The 22,092-nt window shown below is 35.7% G+C and overlaps 1 protein-coding gene across 4 annotated transcripts in view; it reads left to right on the top strand.

Annotated features, from left to right (window-relative positions):
• Positions 1–22,092, top strand: part of Uck (Uridine-cytidine kinase) — a 202,979-nt gene that overhangs the window by 169,208 nt on the left and 11,679 nt on the right. For all 4 annotated transcript variants that reach the window (XM_067108510.1, XM_067108508.1, XM_067108512.1 and 1 more), the window contains exons 5-6: positions 1,478–1,575; positions 2,106–2,154. In XM_067108510.1, the coding sequence (XP_066964611.1) occupies positions 1,478–1,575; positions 2,106–2,154 (147 nt within the window). The remainder of the gene's footprint in view (positions 1–1,477; positions 1,576–2,105; positions 2,155–22,092) is intronic.

The raw sequence follows: 22,092 nt of genomic DNA, 5'->3' as shown, positions 1-22,092 counted from the left end.
GACAGAATCATCATACTGAGAACTACAGACTTCCTAACTGCCATCTGTTGCTAAATGAAAAATAATTCAGATACATTTGTTTTTTACATTTAACAGTTTGGTTATAAATTGCAACTTTTACTGTACACTACTTTATTTATAAAAGCAGTAAATTTTAAATGAAGTAAAGGTATGATTTTGATAGTTTCAGACATTCTTTGTGCCTATTCCAAAATGATTTGCAGCCTGCAACGTGCTTAATAAATTTAGTATACTTTAAGACCTCCATAGTAAGATGGATAAATTAAAATTTATTTAATTTGCATTTATGGAAATCACTATGGAGAACTGGCACTTTTTAACAAGTCAACAACTGTAATGCAACCCTTATAAGCTTGTGATGATTATAGTAACTAACTTTGACAAACAACTGTTTCTCAGTTAAGTTGTTATGTCAGCTCTTGCTATTGTGTATGCCGGTGTTTTACATTAAATAGTAAGGGCTGGTTAATTGTAAGAAATAGAAATGAATTATTAGACAAGCCACTAGTGTTGTAAGCTAGGTTGAATGTTTGATGATTCTCAGTTAGTTTACGGACCTTTTGCGTATAGGCCTATATGTAAATTGGTCAAAGCTAACTCAGATGTAAAATGCATTATCAGTGGAACCTACTGAAACCGAGATAGGCAAAGTAAGTCCAGCTAAGGATAGTTTACAGAAAGTGAAATTCACATTAAGCATAGCCATGTGTAATGTATTGAAAATGCCACTCACACAGTACATGATACATCTGGTGAAATCATAGTTAAGATTTATTTCAAGGGTTGCATGATACATGAGTATTCATGTTAAATGGGTTTTTTGTTATTATATTTTTCAGTTTTAAAGTTTTTTTTAATGTGTTAAATGTATTTATACTGCAAGCTTCATTTCCAGAATCCAAAAAATCCAAAAACTGAAACACAGCTGTCCCAAGGGTTCATGATAAGAGATTGCGAACCTCTACCTATAATTAGACCATTTCATATTCACAAAATGATTGGAATATAAGTTAATGGTTTGTATGTATAATTTAGATTTTCTTGTGTAAAAATTACATTTCGGAGTTCATCGTGCCAAGATGAGATACATGACTTTTAATTACCTTGCTAAAGAATTAAAAGTCACTATTAATTTACTAAAAAATGGTTTTTAAGAACCCAGAGCCAGTATTCCATACACCAGTCAAGAGGGAATAAGGGGGAAATTGATTATGCTTTAGGTATAATTTTTTCTGCAATTGTTATTTTTATATAATTAAGGTTATTCTAGCAAAAGGGAGGTGGTTTTCCAAAAATGAAAGAGAAGCACTTCCCTGTAATTGATGGCTTTCTGGAAGCGAGTGTATTCTTTTATGAAAACTTGGATGTGCTCTCTTATTACGGTCATCCTCATCCTCAGCATTACCACAGTTGGCAGAGCTATTTCTTCCGGTAATCAGTGCCATTTCTTTTTCAGTTATGCGTGACACCAGAGACCGTGCCAGAAATTTAGAGCATGTCTTAAATCAATACACGAACTTAGTAAAACCTGCCTTTGAAGAATTTTGTTTGCCTGTAAGTAATGTGACATATTCTCTCCATATTTTCTTAATGTTTTTTTCATAAGGCATTTGCTACTTTTTTTTATACCAAAACCTGTTTCCGGATTTGCTTTTCTGCCCTGTTTCCAGAGTTATGTTGTTCAGTTGATGTTGTGTTAGAAGATAATTGAAAATCTTTGCATGTATAGGTTTTTAGGGTTTAGTTTTAGGTGAGAAAGCAAATAAATTATTAGCTAGCTTCAAATTGTCGAGAAAGCAAATGAATTATTAGCTAGCATCAAATCGTCCAGATTAAATACAAGTTGGTGAGATATACACAGATTTGAGTATCAGTAAAGAAGGAAAATTTCTTTGACTTGATTACCTCCATTTGCTTATCTAAACAAAATAATTTTTCAGTTGACATATACATAACAATGACATATACATAACATTTTCATTGTAGCTTGTGGAGGGAATTATGTGTCTAAATTTTTTAATATTATTAGTCAGTTTTACCGTATTAATTGTAGCTTTAGTTTTAATTTTATTTTCTTTTTTCAGACAAAGAAGTTTGCAGATGTCATAATTCCAAGGGGAGCAGAGAACACAGGTTAGTTGAGTTTTCTTGTTCTGTTTTCCTTGTTTCCAGTTTAGTGCACAACTAGTCATAACAAATGATGCTAGGTGGTGTGAATTAATACATACAGCATTGCATTAGCACCAGTTACTGTTATGGCATTCACCTTTTGTTAGTTTAGTTGCACAAGTGACACTCCACTTGGTCTTAGTTTTAATTTCTTGTAAAGCCTTGATGCTTTATCCTCAGCTTTGCCATTAGTTAAAACCCATGTGTAGGATAGAAGCTTTGTATTTAGTTAGAGCAGTATCTCAACATCGGCAGTCTCTACACATAGCCTTGAAATAAGCTGTTAAAGGTTTTACAGGTATATCTGGGCCTTTTAATTTTCTAGGCATATTCAGACTTGTTTTTATTTGATTTTATTAAATATGTCTTACTGGCCGTTATAAGTTGTTAATAGATAGTGTATTGAGTTTAATTATCATATTCAGAGCACAGGAAAATTCTGTCCTTTATTAAATGAGAAAGTTTATATTGTGTGTGCTGAACAAACAAATATATGCAGCAAAGTAACTAAAACTAGATTCCTGGTTTTTAGGGAATGTATTCAAGCACTTGTATCAATTAGAATATGAGAAAGATTATTATAATCAGACAAGAATGGGAATCTGAAGTGATCATAAACTGCTACTGTAATGATTGTTATTAGACTGAAGCCCCTGTAAGTGTATGGGATGTTGCTTGAAGCTGATTTTTGTTTTAATATCTTCAAGGGGAATCTAGTGATGCTTTGAAGCACAGTTCATCCCTGCTGTCAAATGTAAGGTTGAAAGACTAGTAGGTCATTGAGTGATTAAACTTTTTATTCTTAAATAGACTACTACCACTCAGTTTAATCCCTAGTAAGGGTTGCTTTTTCTTGAAAGTGGAAAGGTTATAGATACTGGGGGAAAAGAAGAGATGTCATTATCTGTATAGCATGGTGATAGAGGAACATGAGTAACCAAACCAGGCAGTTCATGGATTGCAAGACCTCCATGGAATAAATGCAGGCAGCGGTGACCACATACATTGAAGCGTGACACTCAAGTTGACCTTACGGAGACATAATGTGGGTTGTTACTTTCCAAAAAGAGACTGGGAAGCCAGCTCACAGTGGACAGTATGAATGCAGTCTTGCAGTTTGTCATGAAGTATCAGCCCATTTAAAAATAATTTTTTGTTCTACCAATCTGATGATGAGACAAGTTCACAATAATTTAGTCATTAGCAGTTAGTGTTCAAATGAGGCTGTTCCTATATCAAGTGGTTCTTCCTCTCAGGCTTTCACCATTTTTCCATTTTTTCTTGTTTGTTCTCTGTTTTCTGTTTCCTTTTAATGTCATTCGTCTTCAAATGAGTGTTATGGTTTGGTTTTTACTTTTTTTGATTTTGTGTAAACAGTCTTCAAATTTTTTGTTATTATGAACCTGCTGTTAGTAACAATACAGCTATAGATGTCATCCAATAGAGATTCATTTAGATGTAACATCTCCTAGATCACTGGAAATTTCAATAGAAAATCGTTAACCAAGAAATTGTGTCATGATAACTATTATCAGAAATGACCACAGTACATACTCGTTAAGATGCCGTTATTATTTTTAGGTAATTAACAAACCACTTAGTCAAAACACTGTTATGTGGTGCACACTCAGTAATTTGTTAATATTTTGCAGCATGCTTAGCTCGAACATAATTTTTGGTAGGTTGGATTTTTTTTTAAACATGAATTTTGAGAACTGACTTGAGTGTACAGTTGTTATAATGCAATTTAAATAAATATTTTTGTCGTAGCATGTGTTAACATGATCTTGGATGAGATACTAGGGATCCTTGTTTACAGTTATTTATTGAGATTTTCCTTTTCAAACTTGGGATTTTGGTAATTGTCTTGTGCCCACCATTATTCAATGATTTTAATATTTTTCACATTTTCATTTAACATAACACCTACACGGAATGAGTGAAGTTAATATATTTTTCACGTATTTATGCACTAACAGTGGATTTATCACTGCCCTACTGATAAAGTAGCCTGGGGACTGTAGTTTTTTTACCTTTGTTCTTCTGCCTCTGATCATCTGCCCATTACTTTGTCTGTTATGTTCACACTGCCCTCATTATTACTCCTACATGCTTGAAGGAATTCCAGTCAAATGTGGTACAAAGGAGTGTGTGTATCTATCTATTCATCTTGGTGTTTGTTGAGCTTTTCCTGTCATCACATCATCTTGTGCATGGTTGAAGAATTTCAGTCAAACTTGATACATGGATGCATCATGAGTAGGTATGCATAAAGAGAAATTGTCCACTATCAAACTTATTCTATTTGAACTAAAAGATTGCCTCTGCTAACTTAAGAGTAACTTTGTTTCCTGTGCATTGAGATACACATCTCTCTCTCTCTCTCTCTCTCTCTCTCTCTCTCTCTCTCTCTCTCTCTCTCTCTCTCTCTCTCTCTCTCTCTCTTCATCCTACCTCCTAGACATGGAACCCACGAATGCACCATTGGCTTGCTAAAGGTTGGCAAATGAAAGGCACGTCTAAGGGTTACAAGCAGTTGTGGTAGACTTTTCTTGTTTTTTTTTTTTTATACTTATTTTGTGCTTCAGTTCCTCTGCTGATGACCACCTTGGAGCAATGTGTATGCTATGAGACATGACATGTAGAGACATGTTAAGTCTGTTCAGTACCTAGAAACCTATATTGATTTATATTTTTCATAATCACTGGAGTTAATTTTATTCAAGTTATCCAGTAGAGTAATACCCGAACTTGAGCGATTCGAGTTGCGCGAATTCACAGACACGTGAACTTTTCATTGGAACCCAACTAATTGTCATACACGCATTTTCACAGACACGCTAACGTTTGCGAATGCTGAGAAACCCTGCAGAAGTGTTTGTTTAATTTTTTATGTAATTTATAAGTTTTCAAGCCTTTATGTGTAAATTAAATAACATTAAATAATAAAAGTAATTTCTCTCTCTCTCTCTCTCTCTCTCTCTCTCTCTCTCTCTCTCTCTCTCTCTCTCTCTCTCTTACTGAGATGGGAGAATTTTTATGGTACATGTATATGTTTATTTGTTTTGTATTATAAATAAATTTTTTACCCAATAATAAGTACTAATTTTCAAATAATAATAATAATAATATAACTGTAATTACAGAATTCGTATGTGATACGTATTTTAAACAAACAAATATCTTTCCCTCATCTTTTGTAAGAAGCTCGAGGGCAAAGCTGTCAGACATGTCGATTTAACATGACAAGAAGGGCGAGTGTTGCTGATTAGTGGGTCAAAGGTCTCTCTCTCTCTCTCTCTCTCTCTCTCTCTCTCTCTCTCTCTCTCTCTCTCTCTCTCTCTCTCTCTCTCTCTCTCTCTCTCTCTCTATTTCACATTTAAGCGAGGACAAACTCTCTCTCTCTCTCTCTCTCTCTCTCTCTCTCTCTCTCTCTCTCTCTCTCTCTCTCTCTCTCTCTCATTCGTAGTTAGTGCAGCCTACATATTACTGTTTCTCTGTATGTCTTTAACTGTACAGTAGATAATTTTAAATTGATCTAATTTTACCTGTGCCGTTCTAATACATAGACATAGAGCATTTCAGAACAAAGAGAAAGAGAGAACAAAGAATTTTTTAAAAACGAGGTTGAGAAGACTTCTAAAAATAGATTGGTGAAATGGGAAGAGAGAGAAATAGTATACTGATCTTCACATACTTCTATATTTTTATGTCAACCATTTATTTCTTTTTTTAAGGGTAATATATTAAGCTAATTTTTAAATGAAATTACAGTAACTTTAATTTTATTTAAAAGTTAGTTTAATACTGAATTTCCATCTTTTGATATCTGACATAAGAATAACTCTCTCTCTCTCTCTCTCTCTCTCTCTCTCTCTCTCTCTCTCTCCTCCCATAATAATTCATAAATAATTTTTAAGTTGATATTTCAAGTAAGGATAATCTCTCTCTCTCTCTCTCTCTCTCTCTCTCTCTCTCTCTCTCTCTCTCTCTCTCTCTCTCTCTCTCTTTTGTGTTATTCTTTCTGTTTCCGTAACGATAAATAATTTCTCACTCTTAAGTAAGGACGACCCTTATCTCTCTCTCTCTCTCTCTCTCTCTCTCTCTCTCTCTCTCTCTCTCTCTCTCTCTCTCTCTCTCTCTCTCTCTCGTTCATAGTTAGCACTCACATTTTTACAACTTCTTTCTCTGTACGTCTTTACCTGTACAGTAGATAGTTTGAATTGATCTACTTTTACCTGTACTGTCTACAAAGTGTAAATGCGCTAGTGTGGCAGATACGTTCTGAAACATAGAGACATAATAACTAAGAGTTGTATTATTCCAAACAAAAAACACTTTATGAAAAAGAATTTCAGAACAAAGAGAAAGAGATGTAGAACAAAGAAGTTATTAAAGAGAGTTTGAGAAGGCTTCTAAAACTAGATCAGTCAGAAGGGGAGAGAGACAGAAATTCTCTTCCAACTCTCTATTTTTATGTCAACCATTTATTTCTTTTTTTAAGGGTAATGTATTAAGCTAACTTCTAATTGAAATTACAGTAACTTTAATTTCTTTTAAAAGTTAGCTTAATAATTCGGGGGCATGATTAGGGTCATATTTAGTGTTTAAGCTTTGGAAATAAGCATTTATTAGCATTTTAAGAGAGAGACCGTGCCAAACTTACGTGAACCTAACCTTACCTAAGTTCGGGGTATGACTGCATAGGGTTGAGAGGTTCATCATCCAAGTCAGGGAAAGTATATGTATTCTGGAGCAAGAAGTTATATATTGGAATGGGAATACATCTTCTGGACTTTTTTTTTGAAACTCAGACAATCAAATTTTGCAGGGATGTTCATTAGTTTTTAGAAGCGAGTAGTCATATTTTTCAATGGTTCAAATTTCCTGTCATCTTGATGGTCATTTTTAGAATCACTCATCCAGTAGCCTCCCAAGCAAAAGTAATAGTTACTGACAGTTATGAGGAGCTAATTACTGACAGTTATGAGGAGCTAGTTACTGACAATTATGAGGAGCTGTTGCACTCTTCTTGTTCAGTACCGCTAAATGAGTACAGGTAGTCCCCGATTATAAGAGGGCTTGATTATCGGCGATCCAGTTTTACGGCGCTTGTCTAGCGACAAAAGTCGGTGAATTTCGGCGCCGAAAATTACCAATTTCCACTTATCGGCGCTGATAATTTGGTATTGGCGCTGATGCATACCTAACAGAGGTGCCAGTCTCTGGTTATTGGCATGGCACTGATACCTGGTTATCGGTGCCGATAATTGCTGAAAATCTGCCATTTTCGCTTATCGTCACACTCCCACCGATAACCGGGGACTGCCTGTAGTTTGTACTGCTGGTCTCGGTCACATTGCTTGATCAAAATAAGGCGTTCATAATATCTAAAGTAAACCCTGTTATTTTTTTTCACTGTTTTGTAAAACTTTCCATAACATTCATTAATAGTAAGGTATTAACAGATTTAATTACTCTTTGGTCAGTTTTTAGAACCAGTGGCAAACTTCATAAATTATTTCCAGTCCAGAACTTAAGTATATATGCTAGTAATACAGATGTACTGTATAGTAAATTGTATTCATTATTCTATGGGAGGATCTGAATGTGAAACAGTGCAGCTCCATTTCTTATTGATATTTTCTATTACTGTTGTTATTATTGGAAAAGTTATCCAGACCACTGAAGGTTGTGAAAGTTGCATTTACATTTGACTGTTTCTTCCTTTATAAATGTTAAGTGGTTTATGCAGAGGTTTAATGTAACATTAAATACTTCATATACCTTTATGATAAATCAAAGTGAAAGGAAATAGGGGTATGGATAGAGAGGGACCAGTTTTATTGAAAAAAGTTGGTAGTGGAAAGAGAGATATAAGAAGGGGTGCACTTGACTTACTTTTCCAGAATGATTAGATAGAATGTAATTTACGAAATTGTGACCTTCACCTCGTAGCTTTTGTGTTTTATTGTAATCCATAACTGTGTGTCATTGGGTAGCTAACTGTATAATTTGTGAAGATGGTCATTTTAAAGTTGAGAATAATGAACGGTAGGTAATTTCATTTATTTTAGGTTGATTTAGCTTTAACTAATTGCACCAGTGTGAAGGGGGACAAAAAATCTTTTTCCATTATTTGTAATTAATTTTTTCATTATATCTTATTGTTTTCTTCTTCTGATGAAGTAATTGGTACTGTTAATTGATTTGTATGTATTTTCAGTTTAGTTACTGCATTAGTGTCATTTTTACTTGAAAGAATCAGTTTTATGTTAACCCTTTGAGCAGGTGTCATCAAATGATGACTTATAGCGTTACGGTAAATTCTGGGTCTCGTCCTGTGACAGTCAACATTTCGTGCGATACAGTTTGAACGAATTTTGCAGGAAAAAAGTTCAGATTACTTCCATGGGCAATAAATGACTCATGGCAACTCTAACGGCAACTGTAATAGCTAATCAGTACAGAAGAGAAAGATCAGTTTGCCTTTAGATGTCGAAGGGGAATGTTGTCCGCCATTCCCATCCAAGGATGTGTCATATTTTATAATAAATATACTCAGAATTTGTTACTGATTTTAATTCTGATCTGTTATGGTATTATGTGAACTGTAATTATAATTTTACAAAATAAAATTAAAAATTATCTGAAAAAACATTAATAACTTAGTAAAAGTAGCATATTTTTACAACTGTCTTGGCAGAGGTAATGAGGCCCCTCACAGGGTAGTAATATTCACTTTCCCCTGGAAGGAACAAAATTTTTTAGGATTTTTTCTCTTATACCATGTGCATATGCATATCTTCCTCTTCCCATTGATGTGTTTTTTTTTTTTTTTTAATTGGCCATCCTTAAATTTAGCCCGGTCTAGGGGTATGCTTAATATATATTTTATGCTGGACTTTGAGGGTTAATGGGTATGTGCACCTTTATTTTAATCAGGATATTTTAGACATGAGGAAAATATCCTTTAGCGTAAAATTTCCAAGAATTAACATGGATCAGTGCAGTGCAGAACTTGATGCAGTGAGTTATGCAGTGCAAAAATAAAGAAATTACCCTGTAGTTTCAAGTTACTTGTGTCTTACCCAGTAATTGTGATGGCACATCAGTTTGCCATAAACAGAACTGAGCACAGTAATAGTGTTGGCAAAAGTATCAGAATGTATGCATCTTGAATTAGCAATTACTGTGGCTTTTTTTTCAAGGATGTTAAAAATGACATAATACTAATTCATTTTGAAAACTAGCTGTTATTACTTCTAAAGTTTTAAGCAAGTAATTTTTAAACAAGAAATATAAGTAATTGTGTCTAATAAGATAATTAGGTATTTCGTGTACTTTTAGGATTTAAACATAGTTTACATACATACATACATACAGTTTACATACATACATACATACACATGTGCAGTCATCTGTGACGGGCTTTAATAATTAGCTATTTTACTTCTAAAGGTGTAAACAAGAACTATAAGTAATTGTATTTACTTCGAAAGTTTTAAAAGAGCAGGAATTGATTTTCAGAGCCAGTTATGATAGTTTTCAAAATAATTTTCCAAATGCGAATGTAACCGAATGTTTGTTTCATTTAGCCAAAAATATTTTCCGAAAAGTATCTGATTTTGGCCATAAAAGCGCTACCAAAGTGATGTGGGATTTAACATTTTGGTTCAATGCTTTGCCCACTCACATTTGTTCCCCCAGTGACGTTATTGGTGCATTGGAGGAGGAACTAGTTGACAATGATGATTTGCTTCAAGACCTGATTTCCTATCTCGAAACCCATTACATTGGCGGGGTAAGAGGCAGGGGTGGGGTCTTGTAGAAGATGAAGAGTCGCTCCAACATTTCTTGAATACATTATTGGAATGTTTATGAACAGACCTTGAATAATTTACCAATCACCAACAATAGTGTAGAAGGGCTTCGTAATGCCTTACAAAGTTCTGTCACAAACACCCACCCAAATATTTGGAAACTGATAAAGATTTTAGAAAACGTAAGAGTTTCTAGCAAAGAAGAAATGAATTGCCTCGAACATGGTGAAGCATCTTGGAAAAAGTACAAAGGTATTTATGTAAGAATACAAAGGATTGTTAGGATGTGCGACTGTCAGCATAAACTTCACTATTGACGGAGTGTTGCAATGAACTTGCATTCATTCTAAACTTGAATTAAAACTTTATTTTCACTTTTTTCAGTTTTTTGAACATTGCGATGAACTTGCATCATTTTTAAATAAATTGCAAGTTGCATTACTTTTACATTCAAACTTTATTTTCCCTTACATTTGTTATTTTGAATATTGTAGTTAATGTGCAGTCATTTTGGAATTACTTTTACTTTATTTTCCTGTTTTGAATCGGTAAGCTTTCTATTTTATAATACCCTTTTATTCTCATACTTTAGACATACTTTATTAATTCTATGGAAACATTTCCCTGTAGCAAAAAGAAATTGCAGCAAAATTTCCTATGGCAAAAAGTCCTACAGCTCAAACTCCTACGGCAAAATTTCCTAGATCCATTTTTATGTTTAATTTCCCCCAGTTATAAATATCTAGTATGCTTGATAGTAGAGTTTTCCTCCAAAGAGTTCGAAGAATCAGTTGTCTTGTTATTTTTCATTATTTTCTTTACTGTTAGACAATATTTGAGGTGTAGATCATCTCGGTTTTGGATGAATTTGGCGTTTTAGCAAGCTAACTTTCAAATTATTTTAGCTAGCTCTGTTGTCTACCTATATTTAACGTCTGCTCAGTGGTTCTGTTAACTTAACTGTAGGTCGTGGTATTTTGTCATTTTTTAGTGTAGCTACTAGAAGTAGGCTAAATTTTTACTTTTCTCTTAGTACTTTTAATGTCTTAACATGTATTTTTCAATTTTATCGGTGGCCCATGCTCTTCTTGCACACCATCTTTCCCTTTGTACAGTATTCACCTCAGTAATGGATACAAGGATACAGACTGTCATCTTTTATATGGGTGCTGTCTTGCAAATGTGGGATCAGTAGAAGCTTGGAAAGTAAAGTTTGAAATATTGCAGTCTCCCTAGTGAGGGGGGCCTGTGGGCAGCCGTAGGGACACATCCTTTATGCCCCTTATTAAAAGTATTTTTGACTGCAGTATTCTAATAATTGAAATAATTACGTTATTTGAGGTGAACCTTACCAACTATTGAAGATAGTTTATATCTCTGTGCCGATAGGTGAGTTGGCATTCAAACAAAATATCAAATGGCTGTTCGGGTGACTGTCTAGTACAGCACTAACCCACTTTTACATGCTTCACTTTTTCACGCTTCATTTTGTCACAGATTTTTGTGGAACATTTCTTTCAATTTTATGCAGGAATTTTCACCAGTTCGCAAATTTTTTTGTGGACCGTATCTCTAAAATTATTACTAATTTGCTTTTTTTCATAGGGCAACACTGTGTATTCACTAAATACTGTATTTTTCATTAAAGAATATGTATATTTGTATACTTAGAGAGAGAGAGAGAGAGAGAGAGAGAGAGAGAGAGAGAGAGAGAGAGAGAGAGAGAGAGAGAGAGAGAGGGGCATTTACATTGAAGTCTAAGCACAGTATAAATGGATTCTGTAAGTGAAATAGTTTTATTGATATTTTGCTGTTTTTTCATTAAAGTTTATGTATACTGAGAGAGAGAGATTTACATCGAAGTCTAAGCACAGTATAAATGGATTTTGTAAGTGAAATAATATTTTATTGATATTTTTTTTTTTTTTTTTTTTTTTTTTCTCTCTCCATTAAAGAATATGTATACTGTGAGAGAGAGAGAGAGAGAGAGAGAGAGAGAGGTGTTTACATTGAAGCTTTTTCAATAAAGAATATGTATACTGAGAGAGAGAGAGAGAGAGAGAGAGAGAGAGAGAGAGAGAGAGAGAGAGAGAGAGAGAGAGAGAGAGAACAGATTCGGACGTCAGAGAATTTGCCACTGGAGGCATGACACTGACTGGAAGTTTTGAGCTGCCTACAGTACATATGACATATGAATTTTAAATAGTTTTACGGTGATTAGATCAATACAGGATGAATGGATTCTGTAAGTGAAATAACATTTTACTAATATTTTGTTGTGTTTTCTCATTAAAGGATATGTATATAGTACTGAGAAGAGAGAGAGAGAGAGTGATGAAACAAGAATTTTTTAATAAATTTATGAGAGAAGCTGAGGACCAACCACAAAACGGTTTAAACCAAGAACTTACTGTACTAAATAATTTTTCATATCATAAATGTATTCGTATGCAATCATGAAAATACTGTCATGGCGTAACAAACCTAGCATCCTTTTTGGGGGAATGTGTCCCGTTGTTCTAAACTACCCACGTATTTTAGATAGATATGCTGTATACAGTAGTACTGTCCTAAAATATGTACTGTACAGTAAATATCTTTTCAAAATCATCTTACAACACAGCAAAATATAATAAAATGTACATACATTATGTGCAGTATTGCAGACGATGCACAAGTTACGTTAGGCAAAAGAATTATAGGGGATCCTTAAGAGTAACAGTTGTAGGCAGGTACGTAATGAGTTTGAAATGATATTAGGGTGTTCTGGGGTGGTAGTTTGAGGTATATTTTTTATTGAACTGTTAAGTTGGGTAATGAACTGTTAAAATAGGCATTTATGGGTGTTTCAGGGGTGTATATACTTAACAGTTGTGGGAGGGTAATACGAGCTGACTTTGGGTGTTTTGGGATGATGGTTTGGGGTGTGTTTTTGTTTGAAATAATAATTTGTTTTAGTATGGTAATTTAAGGTATATTTTTGTTTGAACTATTAAATTAGGCTGTGAACTGTGAAGATAGACAGTTATCTGAATAAGCAATTTAGTTTAAGGGATACTGGATATTTGGCAGTTGTAAGCCAGTTATAAGCATTTTTAGAGGGGGTTGTGCATTTCTTTATTTATTTTTTGGGGGGGTTGGGTTCTGGAACTTATCCCCACTTAAAAGTGGGGGAGCACTGTACACCTGTTCTCCACTAGGTGTGTTTCTCCACCAGGTGTGTTTCGAATGTAATAGCTCTTGTCAGAATTCGCCTTGCTGCCATTGTGTATAGGCTCTTGATGGTATTTCATGGGCATTTGCTGCTATCATGGTATTGTACGTTTATTTTTCCCAGGATGCCCCCACTGGAATCAGGGCTAAGAATGTCAGGTTATATAGGAATGATTACATTGTTAGCATGATTTTGATTATTTTAGATATATACTGTTTGTGCCAGCTGCAATGGTAAAAGTTTGATCTTGAGATTAGATGTGAGGAAGTAGGGATTTTCGAAGGACTTTCTGCTTGAGTTCATTATTATAGGAAGAGAAGGGAAGCAGATAGATTGCGAAAGCAATTACAGTAGTCAGTCAGGTTATCAACCTGTCATATCTTCCCCTTTTCCAGGTCCTTGGTCTTTAGTCATCCATACTCAGTCTGGCTTTTCCTTTATCAATGTTTTAGTTAGTACTGAGACTTCCTCTTTAGCTCCCCTTTCCACTCCCCTTTGGGTTCAGGAAAAGCATATTGAGAATTTAGAATGGGACGTATCTTAAATCTTATTTTGGTTAGCACAAGGTTTGTCTGAATTGGTTAGGGAACCAGTCTGGGACCCCCATAGTGTGTGTGATCATTTTCACGTTCCCTTATAAGAGGTAAGGTATTGGTGTCCTCTCATATCTGTAGCCCGAGCCTTGGACTGCCCAGCAACAGTTGGGAGAGTCCACCACTAGGGAATTGGGTCTGTTCTCAGGGTGATGTGGTTCTGTGCCCTTCGTCACCTCCCTCTCTCTTTTTCATGATCTGAGTCTCGTATACAGCATTCAGTATTCACAGCTTCAGTTATTTGTGGAATTTTTCTGTGGAATGTAATTTTCAATCATTTGTGGATTTTTTCGTAGAGCAATTTTCAGTAATTACTGTATTTTCATGTTATTTTCATGACTATATTTTTTATGAAAAAAAATTATTTAACTTTCAGATATTAATATTAAGATTAATAAGATTAAGTAAATAGGTTAAGTAATATAATATAATAATAATAATAATAATAATACTGTACCTGTAATAATACAGGTAATAATAAGTAATTTTAAATACCTGTATTAAGATTAAATAATATTAGAAACAATAGTACTCTACCTGTAATAACAGTAATGATTAAGTAATAATAAGATTACATAATGACTTGAGAGAGAGAGAGAGAGAGAGAGAGAGAGAGAGAGAGAGAGAGAGAGACTTAATGTGGAAAGAAACGGTTTTTAATTTTTGGCTGGTAATAAACTAGTTTACTCCCCTCTGTATAGAGGATGGACCATGTTATAAACCCTCCCATATTAGGGCCCTCATTATAGTGAACTTCCAGAAGGTTACTGGACAGTCCCCAAACTGGTTTTCTCACCTCCTTATACCGTCAGCGGCACTTAATATGAAGTTGTTAGCACTGATAGGACTAGTTATATAGGTATAGACAGTTTTATTAATAAAAATCTGTCTGTAGTTAGTTGTACTTATTCTGATGTTATGTCGACCCAGTCAATTGTTTAACCAATCTCTTCATCTTTTGCTCATTCTAAATCCTTGTTTGCTAGCCTATTCCTTTTTCTCTGTCGAATGCACTTATTCGTTCTTTACCTGCTGTTCTTTGGCTATCGGTGAATCTCTTACTTCTGCCTCGATTAATGTTTCTCTTTCCGAAATCTACCATGGTTACAGTATCTGCTGTTGTTTCCAAGCTAGATATTTTATCTACTTAGTTTTCTAAGGATATTTCTTATGGGGATGCTGTGAAGTCTGTAGACTCGCTTTCGGACAGGGCAGGAGAGTCATTGTAACTCCTTTCCCCACGCCTCCTGACATTTCCTATTTTCTTGGGCACCTCATTTTCTTTCACTCAGCTGACTAATGTAGACTCAGGTGAGTTGCTTCAGACTGCGTTTCCTTGTCTCCCTTTCACTGAGTCGCGGATATGATGCAGGCACTTGGCTGCTGTCTCCCTCTGGCGGAGGAAGAGTTCTAATCGTTGGATCTCCTTCGGCTTGATTGATGTTTGCTGGAGCGTTACGCTTCTCTCTATCTTCATTTAGTTGAGAAAAAGACCCATAAAGAATAGATCTCAGTGCCCTTTCAAGTATTTGGAGAAAGAGAATCCAAGCTTTCTCTTATTGCGCGCGTTTTGTAGGTTTTCTTGTACTCTGGCGCACAAAGCTCCCTTTTAAGTCTGCCAGGGCTTGTCTTCTGGTTATTTGTGAAGTTGCGGAGCGCCGCCTCTTGTGATACAGGCGCTTAATCGGCACTTAAACTATTGTTGCTCGAGGATTTGCTTTTTATCTCTTTCCTATGAAGAGACGTACTCGAGGCTGACAAGTGCTTTGGACATGCTGAAACTGAGTTTCAGAGTAGATTGAAGTTTTTATCCTTTATAGAACTTTTGCTCAGTTTAATAGCCTCTTTTTTTGCATGAGCTTAGAGAGGTTGAGACGTCAGCTTAGTGCGTTTGTGGCACTAGCTTAGGGAGTTTATGAAGCCAGCCTTAAGTGTTTTTGGCGCCAGTGGGAGTTAGCAACGAAGAGTGTTAGTTTTTAACTTGCACAATCAAACCCATTTCTGATGCTGCAGGCTAATGTCCTCATGCTTCTACTAACTCGGTTTGAAAGAAGTGAGAACACTCATGCTGCACAGGTTAAGGCGATAAGGGAGGGTGTATTGGTATAAGTCTTATTTTATACCTTTCGGGGGATCAGGTTCTGATAGATGGCCGATTGCAGGCCTCCTGGCATGCTTAGAGAGACTTAGAAGCAAAATCTTGAGTGGTTAGGTTATCCTCCACTGGTTTAATCCTCTATAGCTGTTCCTTTGTCTTCTCCAAAAGAAGTCTCTCATTCTTTAGTAGGAGGTTGTAAATTAGAGAGAATGAAATGGACCAGGCAGTAATTCACTGGGATTTTACCTAGGACTTTTTCCTAGCTCCATAAACAACAGGAGATTGGCACCCCATGTTGGACGCATTGAGACTGTATTATTTGATGTGTCTGTCCCCATGCTTTTTGGTTTTTCCAGCATGGTCTTAGTTACCTTCCAAAAGAACGATCAGATGTTTTGGAAGTGCAGGAGACATTTTTCTCATATTAGTACATCCTCAGTCATGGAAGTTCTTTTGAGGTGTATTTACAGAGAAGGCATTGCTGTTCAAGGCGCTTTGTTTCAGCTCGTGTACAGCACCTCAATAAGCATTCACAGGGAGCTTGTCTTTAGGCGGATGGTGTCGACTTTTAAGAGCAAGAATTCTTCTCTACTGAGTCAGGTGGTTCAAGTTGGCCAACTCTGTCAAGAGTATTCCAAAGGCCAAGGATTTGTTGCTTCACCTGGCTCAGTCACTGCGCATTATGATTTTCAGTCGACTTCCCTAACTCCTATGGTGAGGTGGGGATGATACTGGCAATTTGCAGGCTTGTCTGTCAGAAGACAAATAGGTATTTGCTTCGTGAAGAATTTTAGGCCTTAAGGAAGCTTCCTACTTGGTAAGGGCTTTTTTTTTTTTTGTTAAGATAAGAGATTACAACTTCCAGCTTATGTTCATTAAATGTATAAGTATCCTAGGACCATCATTGTCGCCAGGTTCTGTAGGAGGGATGCTGAAAATAAGGGTTGACCATTTTATTCTTAAACCCACGTCCAGGTTTTGTTTTTTCACTAGGTTGTGTAACACGAAACAAAGAATTTTGAAATGTGTCATTACACTAACACACACCATGGTATGGTCAACACTACACCTAGTAAAGCTTACAAGAAGTCAGGGTGGTGGAAAGATCACCGAAGATGCATAGCAGGTTTATCCTTTGTCAGAAACTGAGCCATAGTGGAAAGATTGCTTCTATGAGGGAAATGAACGACATATGCTGGTTTGATAGTTCATTCTGCAAAGGGACAATGTTTTTAGCAATTGAGGATTCGGGAAGAACAAAACCACCAATAGAGTGACCATTCCATTCCCAAGTTTAACAGTTGCTGTGGGATTAGAGGAGCACTCAAATGTAGACTTATTAAAATGGAGATGAGCAGGATATGTCAAATACTACTGCTTTGAGGGCCCTTAGCCTTGAACACTGGATGTGTTGCTTTAAGTTTGGCCTGACTCAGACTCATATGCTTACCCACTCTATCTACTATAAGGCAGTATTGAGGAAATTTAAAGTTTGAGAATACCTCAGTGACTCCTGTAGAGCCTTAGTAACCTCAGAGCAAATGATTTTTGGACTTTCTAGCTCTCTCGGTAGATGTCTCTCGTATTCTTCCGTTAAGGGGAACTCGATTGAAACTACGGAATTCCGTGCACTTCCACTAGCTTCTGCATCTCACACTTAACTGCTTGGAGATGCTCGACTGTCTCATCCCAATAAGGGGATTTTCAAAGGTATCATGGGTTCTATCCTTAGTGGAAACAACTGTGGCCTTGTGTCAGAAGCATCGGTTTGTGTATTGCTCAGGTTGCTGTTCTAGAGGAATTTTCAGCACCTGTAACATTGTAGACATCAGTTTCCCTGCTTTCTTAGGTATATTAAGAGTTTTTGCCGTCTGCTTTCAAGTTTATCATTCCATACGTTCCTCTGTATTGCATCATGTTCTGTTAGGTCTGGCTGACCATCAGCACTTCAAGTTGTTGAGATCAGTTGAGACTGAAGCCCCTACAACTCCATATCAATCTCTTTCTGGCATTTAGATGCAGGTCTAAATTTTATCTGCAGATTGTTTTGAGCCTCTGGAATGGGTTCCATTGGATTTTTTGACCTGAAACACTTTATTTAGCACTATTGGCATAAAACAGTAAATTTATTAAAAGCACTCTCCTTAAGGTTGTTGTAAAGGGAATGCTATTTTATCTTTTTGCCTTAAAGCTGAGAATTATGTTAAGGCTAAGTTTTTCTGTAAACTATAAGAATTCCAATTTAACTTCTTTGATGGGGTAGAAAAGGAAACACTTCTCTGCCCTGTTGGGGCAGTTAAAACTTACAGTGATTGGTAAGCCTGGAAGAGGCAGTTAACCTTTTGCTTTGTGATTTTAGAAACCTAGAACATCTTTGTCAAAGGTTAAGCCTGGAGGAGGCAAAGTTAACCTTGTGTTGTAAGATTTTTGAAACCTAGAACATCTTTGTCAAAGAACAGTAGGTTCTCTGTGATGTAAGGTAAACGTGTAATGTGAGAGCTGTTGCAACTTCATTTAGTTTTATGACAGTTTGTTGCTTGAGGATGGGATTAATTCGGCAATATGGTTTTAGCCGCTCGCTACCTTAAGTATACAGAATCGTGTTTGAAAATGGTAAAGCCCTTAATCTGCTACTAGTAGTGGATAAAGTCTTTTCCTGAACTGAAGAAAGAGCAGTCTTTTAGGCTTTTGTTTTAAATCCTGGGTTTTAATATTTTGGGGAGCATGAAGGTACATTAATTGTACAGGAGCATACCTTTGTATCATAAAGGTGTTTATGTTTGGTGACTGTCGTTTTATAGGGCTTTTGGACCCAGGCATATTGGTCCCCTCATGCCACTTCTGTTTCATCCTGGCTGAATTGAACCGTTTTTCTCTGCAAGGCTGCTCTTTGCTGCACACGTAGGAGATCCTTGCTCCCTGAATGGAATCCAACTTCTAGCTGCAGTAAGATCCAGAAAGGATTCTAGGTCAGGCTTAGCAGATTTTGTCTAGCTGCACTACCCACCATCCTTTTCTCAATGTAGAAATCAGGTATCTTTAATAGTAGGTAAGATTCATCCTAAATAATATAAATTTTCATAATAAAATTTTTATTTGAATAATTACCTACTGTTAAAGAAGACCCCACCCAGCCTCTCCACAACTTAGTGGGCTGTCAAGGAGAATTCTGACAAGAGCTTAAACATTCGAAACACACTTGGTGGAGAACAGCCATTCGATCCTTTGTTTGAATGCCGACTTGCCTGTTGACGCCGAGATATAAGCTATCTTTAACAGTAGGTAAGTATCCAAATAATAAATTTTATTATGAAAATTTATGTTTCCCAGTTTATCTGTTTTTCCTGACAGATTAATATAATTATTTTGTTTAGTGTATGGAAAAGTAGTAGTACTAGCCTTAGGTTTTTTGGTAATATGTCTAGTGTTAACAGAAACCATGTAGAGCTGTTTGCCATGCTTTTGCCACCCTGGCACTGTTTCTGCTGTTTTAGTGCCTTCTCCTGGTGCTACTTTCACTCTTGCAGTCTCCACATAAACTGTGGACATCAAATTGTTTCTCTTAATGGTAGTAACCTCCTTTTTTGGCATTTATTATCATTATTATTATTGAGCATCCGGCAGTGTTCTGGGTATCAGAGGCTGTATACTTGCCCCGGCAAGTCGGTAAACATGAGAAGAAGGTTGCAGATTTTGCTCTCTCCTCCCTTTAGACAGAATTCTGGAAACTGTTCTCCTAAACACCTGCAAAATCAATGATTGTGAAGAGTACAGTATACACATCCTGATTGTGTATTAAAATCTCAGGTTGATGTAAATAGCATAAGAGCTGCGAGTCTCCAAAATCGGCATCATCTGATTATATCATGCTTATTATGAAGCCTTTGTAACAACGTTGCAACGTTATTACAAAGACTTCAAACACTGAAGAAAATCCCAAGAATAATGGAAACTTACTCTTAAAATACACCTCGTGATAAGTTCATAAGATAAAATCTCAATTATTAATAAATAGATTAAATAAAATTTATTCCTAAATCAGCAAATTGCAACCAAAAGCTAACTAGCAAAAAATTTACTGGTTGTTAGATAGACATATATACTGTAATTAAAACATAAATAATTGTAATATCACTACTACAAGTAGAAGAACTTAACGCTATATACTGTAAGTACTTGAAGAAACTTTCTGGAACTGCCTCCAATCTTGAGAAATCCTGGAGGTGCTATTCACAGACCTTAGTTGAGGTTGCACTAAAAGTTGTCTAATTCCAAAACCTTTAGGGCTAGCTTATGTTTCGGATTTCAGAACTTGAAGCTTGCTCTATAAATACACTTGCACATTGTTTCCAACAAAACAGTTTGTAAAACTCAAAATTATACATCATTGAAACTTGTGGCTGTCTAATAATTTGTTACAACCACTTAGTATTTCATGCAAACACTGGTATAAACAACAGCAAGTGCTGGCATAAACATGCAAAACACTGGTATAAACAAGAAGTGCTGACATAAACAACAGAATTAACAAATTGCTATTTGTTAATGTTATTTGCTGTAACTATCGTACATTTGTTAAGAGTTGCATTAAAGTTGTTGTTTTACAACTTCTTAATTCTTAGTGGTAACTTCCTGAAGTGCAAATTAAATACATTTTTATTCATCCTTCGTGGAATGGAGAAGGTTCTAACGATTACCACTAAATTTAAGCTGTGGGTTGTAGCTGTGGCTGAATAAAATGAATAACGTGCAGGCTGCAAAACTTTTTTAAATAGGTGAAAGCAAGATCTGAAAATGATGAAATCACACCTTGACTTCTTTTAAAATTAACTGCTTTTATAAATAAAGAATTTTGCAATTTTAAACCCATCTTTTTTAATTTACAAAAAAATGTATGTCCGAATTGTGTTTCATCTAGCAAGTACAGTAATGGCAATGATTTTGAGAATGCAAACATTACCAAATGCAAATGACGCATGGTCACAATGTTTATATTCTGTAATATCATAATAATATATGCGGTATGCTGTAATTGGATGTAGTAAACAAAACTCGTTTTAATAAGGTCATCATTATTATGAATGTAGCTGCACTGTTTGACTTGCAAATGGATAACTCTGCAAAAAATTACGGATTGTAGAGTTTTTTGGTTTCTAGAATTAGAGGCAAGATCATAAACCTGTACTACTCTATGCAGCAGAAACATAGATATTAACAAGGAAATAGAAGATGTTTTGGAAGGTGTGACCATAGAAAGTTTGGATTCATGGCCAGAGTACAGCTGGAAGTTGGAATTACGAACGAGGAGTTACTGGAGAGATGTATCACGAGGCTGAAAAAAAGACTGAGATCTCAAAAGATTGAGATGTTCAGACATGTGAGGGGGAAGGGAAGAGCAGTTAGTCAGAAAAGTCATTGATATTGAAGTTACAGGATGAAGACCTCTAGGAACCAGTATTATTATTAAGTAGTTTAACCAGACCACTGAGTTGATTTATTTAGCTGTAAGCAGTCAGGGAGATGAGACACATATGAAGTCCTTTGCCTGAAGAGTATTTTTGCAGAAAGACCGCTGGATAGAAGAGGGAGAGAACTCATTTCACATACAACCCCCTTAAAGGGAAAAGCTGATGCAAGATATTGTGATGATGAAAAGAAATGAAAAATATAAAAGATGCCTCATATTGAAAATCTTTCAGAATCACTAGATTCATCATCATCTAAGTAAAAGAACTTTGGTAAACACATCCCAAGTCTTGCTGTTTGCACTCATTTTGTGGGTCAAGCTGAATTTGGTAAAGTCTCCTCAATTTTTGACAGTCCTTTGTAATAAATAATTTTTCAGAGCATCCATTGTACTAGAGATAACACTTTTTGAAAAATATTAATGTTTACTCTCACTTTACCCCTTGCCTAAAGTTCCATGCTGAAGTAATTCTATCAAACCATACTTTTGAACAATTTATTACATTTTCCATTTTCATTGTATCAAGTTTTTAGTGCCATGTTGTAGTAATTCTATCCCCTCCTCAAATTGGTCACCACAGATGGTTTGGTAATTTCAGGATCGTCTTGTTATGCCTAGGATGAGCTACAATTGTGAAATTGTCACTGAAATTTGGGTCTGTTATATCTGAAGGTTGCCGTGTCCACTAAAACAAAATATACTCGAGA

The sequence above is a fragment of the Macrobrachium rosenbergii genome, chromosome 9, assembly GCF_040412425.1.
Source record: "Macrobrachium rosenbergii isolate ZJJX-2024 chromosome 9, ASM4041242v1, whole genome shotgun sequence".
NCBI lineage: Eukaryota > Metazoa > Arthropoda > Malacostraca > Decapoda > Palaemonidae > Macrobrachium > Macrobrachium rosenbergii.
Note: the sequence above shows the minus strand (reverse complement) of the source record. Positions and strands in the feature narration are given on the sequence as shown.